Below are 10,333 nucleotides of genomic sequence, written 5' to 3'. Positions count from 1 at the left end.
TTGTTCGATGGCGGCACGGTCCGCGGCGTTGTGGTTTGGATATGACGGTGAAGATAGAGTGGCGGCGGAGATATGGTGGCAGGTGTGTGGATCAGATGGAAAAGAGGATTGAAAGAGGACGGGGCAGGCTAGGCCAAGGACGTCTTGAAGAAATTTGGGCATGGGTCCTCGTCATCGGTCGGACATGGCTGATACATCCGAACATCCCCATATCCGCCTTACATATGGGTTAGGTATAAGGGTGCTGATCAGCCCAAGCATACAGGACCGATTTGAGGTGTGTAGATGAGTGGGAAAAAAAATTGATGCTCTAACGAAGTTTCCGCACTTTGCTCCACCAACATTGACGATCCTTTATCGCCGGCAACTCGCCCTCGTACCACCCCTTGCTTTGTTGCTCGTCGATTATGGGGCTCCACCTTGCCATCCACCTCCGGTGTTGCTGTGAATCGACCATGACGAGCGAACAAAGCAAGGGACATTGAGCAAACGCTCCTTCATTAAATCCATGTCGCCACTGAGGTCTAGAATAGGCCATATCAAACCATACACATGCACATTTTTGTAGCGAAAAAGAAATGGCAAATCAGGCGAAAAAGAAATGGCAAATTAGGCGCTTTGGCAAAGCAAGGGGGGAAAAAAGCCATACAATGCAGACATCGTCACGTCTTTTTAACTCTATAGTTTGGCTATTTAATAAAGGCAATTATTTTATCTCTATGTACAAATCCCACAATGGCACCATGAAGCTGATGTAAAAAAAAAAGAGAAAAATTTCCTGGACAGCGAAGTATCGGCAGGGGAGAGCAAAATCTGCACAGGGACGAGTCTACTCAAATCCTTAGTTTACACCAAACAAAAACGTTGCTACTTTCTCCTTCGTAGGATCACCACCAAAATTTCATGCCCAGGTAGGACCTACTTAGCCACAGCCTTGCTATGGCTTGCCGCCACCGCACTCTTGCTGCCACTACCACCGGTTTCTTTATCTGCCGCACGCCGTGCCTTGAAGTCCTCGATGGTTCGGAACTCCTCCCTGAGGAGCCTCTCCAACTCTGCATGCTTATTGATGGGGCTGCTATCCTGTTTTCGGAAATGATGAAATGCCCTGATCCAGAAGAAGAAAAGTCAGCGACAATGTATGACAAGCAGATAACTGCAAGTTTGACGATGCAACAAGCCAAAATTGTCGTAAATTTATATCTTGTAATTGCACTTTTCAGGGTTCCCTTCATAAGAATTAAAGGGAACACCTATGATATATCAAGTTCGAATTATACAGTTCACACCAGTTTCCATGTAGCAATTTTTAGCAACTATAACATGTGCACGGATAACTGTAAGGTCGTAAATATTGAACTTTGCAACTGATTGTTCATTCACCAATGTTAAACATAGATCCATGCCAATAATATCAGCAAAGGAGAATGTGATGTTGCACTTCATTATCATTTTTTTTCTAGTGTTACACTTATTCGAATGCAATGCTATTGCATACGCTTTGCATTTGAAGAGGGAGGGGGGGGGGGGGGGGGTTAAGGAGTATTAGTATTTTCCTTGTACCCCAAATCTTGTGTGTGTGTGTATATATATGCCCCTTGGGCTAGGCAATAGAGATAAGATGCATCCATAACACCATGCACCACTATTTTTTAAGTCATAAAGATCATTACTACAGACTAGTAACAGAGAAATGTGAACAAACAATAAAGCCGCCAATTACCAGTATTTTTCAAGTCCATAAAGATCGCCCTTGTGGTAGAACTCAAGCGTCAGTTGCTCAAAATCTTCATATACATTCCGTTGGAAGTTTTTTTCCAAACCATAACTGCAAAAAGAATTAGGAGGTAACTGATCTGCTCAATACAGAATGTAATGAATATCAGAAAGGTATTCCTTTTCAAGTTATATATTCCATACCTATAAAATCTGAAGAGACACTCAAGTCCATATCTGTAATTTGCTGCTGCATCATCTACTGCAAAGTTCTTAAAATGCTTGTACATATCTTCATTGAAATTATCTCTCAGATAGTATGACCAAAAACGATAGAGCGAATTCATTTCCTGCACGCCATTGGATGCACAAAATATGAAAGGAATACTGGAACGTATCTTTTAAGGATAGAACAACAGATGGTACAATATCAATCAAAAGACAACTTTCCAACTTCAAATATAATTAGCAAGCAACAAACATTAACGAGACAGGAGACAATTCACCATATTATCGAAAGAAAACGAATTAGGAAGGCAATGATTACAGTAGAACATAACTTGACCGGCTTTATACACTACTGTAGTTGTAAACTACTTTTCTTCAGCCAATAGTTATATTGCAAGAAAATATGAGAGGAAGCTGCACCTCGCTCAAACCGATTCCTAACTTCTTACGTTCAGCAACGCATTTATTCTTGAACTTATTGTACCTTCACAAACAAAGAACAATGGCATCACCATGTGAAGCTTAGGATGAATCAATGATATTGATAAATTATTATTTGAAGGGAACTAGAACTTGCAAGCACACCACAAGTTGTTTAGAAACTTACCTTTGTTGCTGGAATTTATTTTTCTCTAGAAGTTGATGGCTAGGGTGCTGAAACGGTGGGAAAGATTTAGGTACTGATCCAATAGGTGAGCTCCCAGTAGGAATTCCATGAGGAGATGAGCTCAGCTTTGAACTCTTATAGCTACTGAACAATAAATAGTCATTCAAATAACCACAAAATGGGATAAACTGAGGGTAAGGAGGGTTTACTGAAAGAAAACATCCATCAATTATCTAACCTATGATTTTCCGGAGTAGAACCATAGAAATATCCAATTGAATTGCTTGGGGGGCTTTCTGATACACCACCATAGTGAGATCGACTATTGGGACTATTCGCAAAATTACCAGCAAAGAACCTCTGCTTATGTGAGGTATGTGTCTTTCTATTGCCTTTACTTTGCCGCCTACGCGGAATAGGTTGTCCAGCTTCCTCAATGCCATTAGTTCCGATGCTAACATGGTTCCATTTTGCTCCACCAAATTGTTTAGAATCAACATCTACACTATCGGCCTGGGAGCTCCTTTGATTATTAGTGCGCCGATCATGTACACTCTGATGTCAGGAGTAACACCATAATATTAGCATGAGCAGTTCAAAAATAACATGATTTGAAAAAAGTAATTCTATAATATAAAATGAGAAAAACAGAATGATAAATCTGATAAGATATAGAAGGATTGTCATACATATCATAACAGAACAGGCTTTTGAGATAAAAAGAAAAACACAAGCACAGTGTACACAGAACTCAGCTCAAGTCTTGTCCCAAACCAGCTTGATTCGAACTGGAAGCGCCAGAACAAGTCTTGTCTTCAAATGTTTATTCGAACACTCAACTCAGTTTCAAACGGTTGTCAATTGAGATGTCAAACATGCCAACTAATGCTACAACTGAATGCCATTCCAAAATATGAGATAGAAATTACCAATCCAAAATTAAGACATCACATTCTTAAAGACAACTACAATGATATAACATTGCCTTGTTAAATCTAACTGGGTAGTTTTAACACTAAAATTCAATGGTTAAAAAATGTATTAACAAAAGAACAAATAGTTTGATAAATAAATTATTAATATAGTATGCGATCCTAAAAGGCATTGACTATACCTTGCAAAAAAATAAAACATTAGAAACGGATGAATCGGTTCAATGAATGCTATAGTTACATTTATCACAGAACTGTTAAAATGGACTGGACAACGACAAATACCTAATCAGCACAACTCATCAAAAGTAAGAAGGCTTACATTTTATATGCCTAAATAGACCTCATTTACTTGTATAAAAGTGCATTTGCAATAAGTGTGTCGGAGTCAACAGCAACTCTCAAGACAACACACAGCATATGTGCTAAAATATTTAATTGGCCCCTAGAATGCAAGTGCGACATTGATGAACAATAAACCAAACATATCACCTCATAATAATATAAGGCGTCATTTATTCTTGATGCTTCCTCTGTTGAAAATGCTTGAGATATACTCGAGCAACTTTTGTCATCCTTTTCTGATCTAGTATCCTGTGAGGTGGAAAAATGAAACAAGATCTTAATGCAGTATTACAAAATAATACTTGCTTAATGTTAGATCATTTATCGATTCCAGGAGATAACAAAACAACATAAAATAGAGAGGAGTTCAAACAACATAAGAAAATTGAAACTATGGTTGTGCAATCAGAACTTCAGATGCACAATGAAGGGACGCCGGAAGTCATGCTACTATACTAATCACGGATTAGCAGTTGCTATAGGAAAGCTATGATAATTTACTATTCACCTGCTAGCTATTCTTCTCACAACTAAGCCCCATGGTAGTACTGCTTCCGTATCAAAATATAAGACTTTTTTTTTACACTACCGTAGTGTCACAAAACGTCTTATATTTCAATACAGAGGGAGCATATTTTATTCAGCTTATCAGGTGGGCTGCTTCAGGCTTCCGCTCAAAATAGAGGTCAGGGTAGATGTGCTGATTCCTATGGAATCGACACATGGGAATCCTTTCCTCTGATACAATGTAGCAGGTTCCTTTGGACTGAACGCAGCAAAGGAAAGAGGAAACCATGGAATCCACAATTCCTCTAGAGTCTCCAGAAATCCTGTGAAGAAAACGAGGCCTTAGCTATATGTTGGTATGGCCCTAGTTAACCCACCGATTAATGGCCGGCCCATAAATTCAATTAATCGGCCAATTCACTGATTAATCCCTACTCCCCTGCCAACCAAGCAGCTACCAGTTACCAATAACCCAAAAATTTCTTATTGAAGTACAAACTGTTTGACTTTGTAATACATAAGTACAGCAAAGTGCTACAAAGTAAGTTCATCAACTTATTGGTTTATGGTTCATCCTTCATAGTGAAGCACTGACAGAGTGATGCATTAGAATGGCATGAAACTAGGGAAGTAAAGGGAACATATCAGGAGCGTAGAATATCTTGAAACCCAACCTGTGTAACAATTATTAGCCGATTCACTTCTTGGTCATCAACAAAAAAATCGTCATCCTCATCATCGACCCTGCTTGAAATAAACATATTGCAAAAGATCATCAATTTCACGCACACAATTCATACGCTATACAGGTACATAAGAGATGATGCATCACGTGAGCAACACACGAGTACAAAATAATATCAAAATGATCTGTTGATCTTCTGAAAAGACACCAAGTCTAGGACTCCAAATATGAAAGTTCAACCATTAACGCAAGTATATTCAGAACAGAACATTTTAACTGCTGGGGAAAATTATATAAATGCAACTGAACTACACTATTCGCATTAATGCGCCATCACGACATTAAAATCTATCATCTAATATTTATTTAGTTCAATCTAAAATTGCTTGCAGCTTAGTCAATTAAAGGTTGGCGACTTTACCTTCGATTTTCACAGGCCAGAGTAACATATATTTTGTTACCATAGATCAATAAAATAGAAGCACGACTATAGCAAGTCATCTACTCTCACAAAGGCATGTGATACACTACTGTTATTATAACTGGACGCTTACATAAATTTAAATTGTTGCTTAGATGGCAACATACATTAAACAATCATAATGCACGAAATGAAATCACAGATTGTATACCATTTAAAGTTCACCTTTTGTGTGAATAGACATCATCACGTGAATGTTCTGCGTGTTCCAATTCCAATTCCTCATCAAGCATGAATGTGCTTTGATCCCCACTGAAGCTAGGGGAGTTACTTGGCAAATCCTTACGGAAACCACTTTCGCTTTGAGAATCAGGTACTTTCATCTTTGTGTTTACTTTTCGAACTTTAACATCACTAGTTCTAACAGCAGCTTCTTGTGTGCGTGAATTACCAGAGAATGTGGAAATGCTCTTAGGCTTTCCGCCAATAGTCATGGCAGACAAGCCTTTATTCAATGAACAGCTATGTGCATCATTAGGTAGCTCTTCATCTGGAACTATTGCCTCAATAGCAGCACCATCTATGTTGCATTTATCATCTTGAGAGTGAGGATGCTTCTTTTGGTCTGAAGAGAAAGAATCATCCTTATTTGAGAAGCCGCCAGTATTGCTCTCACCCATAATATTATCCATACTGGCAGTAGATGATGGACTCTGAACAGATGTTGCCCCAGAAGAACAAACCCATTTTGACCAGTCAGAGCGCCTTCTTATCTTGTCATCCTGGTAACAGGAAAGTAGCATCAGACAAGCCAAATTCCAAACTCAACAAGGGATATAAACAGTAACAGTTCAAACAAACATGGCTACCTGAACTTCTACAAGACTTGAGCTTGCCAATACATCTACTATCAGATGGACATCCATTGTAATTCTCTTCAGCTGCAAATGAGCCCATGCAAAAACAACCAGTTTTCATAACAAAGTAAAGAAACAAAAATATGATATCTGAAAAAGCAAAATATACATAAGAGGGCGTACTCTGTTGAAGTCTGCAACTTTTGAAATTGGAACCCAGCCATGTTCATCCATTAAAGATTTCAAGAAATTATCTCGCTCCAGATTAGTATCACTGGAAAAATGCCATAATGAGTCAACAAAATTGTAGAGTACTAGAGTACATGTCAAAAGTACGTTCACCCATCCATGATGTATATCACATAGGTGCAAGATTCATTTATTTAGAGTGTAGCAGTGACGCTTGTATGTATAATGTATAATGTATAATGACAACGCAACTGTCTGTCAAAGAAAACAAGACTTCATATGGCATTCTGAAAGGCGACATACATACACCGAAACTAAATTACTTAGCAGACACATTAAAATTATATAAAAACCTTATCAGCACATTGCTAAACTCATAAGCCTATTTCTCTGTGCCATGCTTCCTTTGGGGGGAAACCCATGATAGAATAAACAGAAGAAAATAATTACCTACCTAAAATAGTACTCCACTTGAGCTAATATTTTAGCTCTTAGCTCAGTCGCTTCAGGCGATAAAACAGGTTGGGGGGCTGGTTGGTTTTGGACAAAACGAGGTGGACCTCTCATTGCCTCCATGGGTGGAGCAGGCATGTAATAATACATGGGAGGCATAGGCCCTGAGGTAAAAACATTCTCAAACATTAGATCATCAAAAGCTTCAGCATACGAGATACAAAAGGAGATGTTGTTACAGTGAGTACAGCATTACCAGGGTATGATGGTCCATTGAGGTACCCAAGAGTAGGGGGCAGATGTGCCATTGGTCTGACAAAAGCTCTTGGCCCAACGCCATGTGGCATACTTGTGTTATCTCTCGTACCAAACGTCTGATGATTTTGCCAAGTGTGATTAAAATGGCCACGGCCTTCAACACTAGAATGTGGTCTAGCACCATGAGTACCAACAGCAGGACGCCAAGCATGATGATCTCCTCTCGTTTGTGGAGGCATTGGCCTGTTACCTTCATTGCCACCAACTTGATCTACCGGAACAAAAGGTGGTGTAGCAGATTCGAATCCAGACTTCCCAACATGTGGGTCATGATTTGGGACCGGAACAGCAAAAGGCTGGTATGGATATTCATGTAGCATCACTGGACTTGGGAGAACAGGGTAAAAAATAGGTTGCCCTGGATGTTGATGATACGGCATTGTGGCAGGGTATGGTGGTGCATCATTTGCACCAGGGGGGCGTCTCTTGGGCCCATTTTTATGGTGTGCTTGGTAATTCTTGTTGGGATTTGCATGGCCATCAAACTTGTGCATACGATTAGGCACCTAAAAGAAGTTGAACCCTTTCCATCAGAATAAATCGGATATGAGTAGTGCTGAAATAATTTATGTAGGAGCTTAGCCAGGAAAACTGAATGCATAGAACAGTGACAGGGTATCCGTTCACAAAGGCTTCAAATGACAACATAAAGTATATTTTGCTTATTTCTAATAAACCATCTGAGAGGAAGGGTATAAATTTCATTTACGTGCATCAGAACAATTCTTGACAATTTCTATAAATGGAACACCATTCAAGAACTTTCTTGGTTGGGCCAGAGCAGATTCAGAAAATCACCCGCTCATACAATTCAACAATTGAATCATGATACAGGCACCGCCGAGATAAATGGGAAGAGCTTACAACTCAACATGGAGTGGTTCCCAAAAGAAACATCCCATAAAAAAGTCATTATCTAACTACAGGAGGTGCTTCAGTGGTTCAGTTAGGGAACCTTTCAGACAGGGCACATGTGCGACTGCAGTCCAACAATGAATCGTCACAAACACGATGGCTACATCAGTAGATGGTTCAGCTAGGGAACTGTTCAGACAGTGCCAGTATGGTTGCATTCTATAAAAATTCTAAAAACCAGTATGAATGTACCATGACTACATAAGCAGGAGATAAACAAATCCAATTGCAGAATAGAAAGCGAGCACTAATACTAAGACATGCTGAATGTATCATTCAAACTCTATGATTCATCCATCACCTCGACATCAGCCATAGCAATTGGTATTGATATTCTTACCTCGAGAAAAGCAACAGCTTTTGATTGCCATGGGATGTATGACCTACTACCCTAGCAAGTAAAGGTCCAATACGGCAGCAAAAAAAAGGAGACTAACCAGACCAGTTGAGCACAGCCATAAAGTTCATATACTGGTTCTAAAACAGGAAAGCTTTACTCGTTAGTCGTCACCAACAAAACAATGCATAATCATGAAAAGACCACACCAGTCCCATGAAAAGAAAAGGCAACATATATCTACCAAAACAAAATAAGTAACTTTCAGTTCATTCCTTTACTAGCTACACCAAACGCAAAAATTGACCTGATACCAATATGGTACCATAATCATATTGTGTGGGTCAATGTTCCCGTACTAAAAATGCCTATGAAACAAGTTATGAGAGTACATAAACATGGTATAATCTGAGCAAACATATCTCCACACCAACGCCATATTATACCTGTGATGGAGATGGAGGCGCCTGCTGCACCTCGGGCCCCTTTGCCAGGTCGCCGCCGGCAGCATTGCCCGGCAGAGGCTTCCCCGTGGGCTCCGCCACGACCTTTTGCCGCGTCTCCTCCAGCGCGGGCCACGACTCGGCCCCCATGACCGCTGCCTCACCTGCGACAGGCGGCGGCGTGGTCTTCCTCCACGGCGAGGCGGCGGGGCCAGCGCCGCCGCTGGCCCCGCCAACACCCGGATCCGCAATCACCTCGGGTGCCGCCACGGCCCCGCCGCCCGCATTCGGCTCTTCCATCGCCGACACGGAAACGCCCGCCACCTCAAAATAGGCCGCAGGGAGCACAGCAGTTTAGGACTTCAGACCCGTAGCTTCCGCCGCCGCCGCCGCCGCCGAGAGGACTAGAAACGAACGAGACGGTTTCGGAGAGATATTTGGGGAACTTAGCTTAGCCTAGCCTTAGGCAGTTGTGGGAGCAGCCATGGGGCCGCCGCCGCCGCCGTGGTAGGGAGGGTGGTGTAAGGTTTTGGGTGCGGAGGGTGACTAGGGTTTTGGAGTGCGGAGAGCGAGAGCGACAGGGTGGGGAGGGGGAGAGTGTGCGTGCGTGCGTGGAGCGCGTGAGGTAAGAGAGAGAGAGAGGAGACGGGCAAAGTTCCGCTAACGATGGGGACCTGCGGGGGGTGGGGATTTGTTTGGGAAAGATTTTATCCGGATTCGGGGGTGGATGGGTTCAGGCCCAGGTGAGGTGACGGGGACTGACTTGAGGGGACACCAACCCTGGGAAAGAGAGGGGGATGGCTGCCTGACAGCGGCCGCTGCCACGCTGTGTGATGAGCTCTCGGGCGGACTATTCAACAGATGTATTTTTTATTTTAGTTTTATTTATTTTCTGCTAAAAACAAATGTATTTTTTATGCGACGTCTAGGGTTCCACCAAGTGTCTGTGATTAATCTCGCGTGCGTCTCCCCCTCAGCCACACGGACTCGGGCTGAGAGAGGAGATAGTCACACTATCTAGCCGGCCTTGGTTTTAGGGTTTGTGTGGGCCTGTTGAGACTTCAATGAAATGTTAGGGCCATGGAGGGATCAAGATCACAGTTGTCGGCGTACAGCACGATGTCGACATGAAAATCAACAGGAATTGAGGAGATGATTGGCAAGCTAATCATCCATGAGATGGAGGGCGATGATTGACAGGCGCGTAAAACCATCAGTACCCTCGGTAGGGTGGCGAGCGCAGCAGAAACTACAAAATGGAGGTCACACGAGGAAGTTACCCAGTTTCGGGCCTCCTTAGAGGAGTAACATCCTACGTCCTTCTTCTAGTTTGTATTCATGGTGGAGTACCCCATACGAGGGTTACAATGGGGGATGATA

General features: G+C 41.8%; 1 protein-coding gene across 2 annotated transcripts; it reads right to left on the bottom strand.

Moving 5' to 3' along the window:
* Positions 1–667: 667 nt before the first annotated feature.
* Positions 668–9,620, bottom strand: LOC123078115 (la-related protein 1A). Of its 2 annotated transcripts, none has more exons than XM_044500517.1 (14): positions 8,957–9,620; positions 7,197–7,764; positions 6,942–7,104; positions 6,482–6,572; positions 6,311–6,382; positions 5,667–6,223; positions 5,010–5,079; positions 3,976–4,077; positions 2,790–3,106; positions 2,552–2,695; positions 2,365–2,428; positions 1,921–2,066; positions 1,724–1,828; positions 668–1,108 (listed from the first exon to the last, which is right to left on the bottom strand). In XM_044500517.1, the coding sequence occupies exons 1-14, from the start codon at positions 9,251–9,253 to the stop codon at positions 919–921; spliced, it is 2,886 nt and encodes a 961-aa protein (XP_044356452.1). In that variant the 5' UTR covers positions 9,254–9,620; the 3' UTR covers positions 668–918. The 2 variants fall into 2 exon arrangements, with proteins under 2 accessions (XP_044356452.1, XP_044356453.1); XM_044500518.1 differs by having other exon boundaries at positions 2,552–2,692.
* Between the last annotated feature and the right edge of the window lie 713 nt (positions 9,621–10,333).

This window comes from Triticum aestivum, chromosome 3D (genome assembly GCF_018294505.1).
Source record: "Triticum aestivum cultivar Chinese Spring chromosome 3D, IWGSC CS RefSeq v2.1, whole genome shotgun sequence".
NCBI lineage: Eukaryota > Viridiplantae > Streptophyta > Magnoliopsida > Poales > Poaceae > Triticum > Triticum aestivum.
This window is presented reverse-complemented; position numbering and strand designations above follow the sequence as displayed.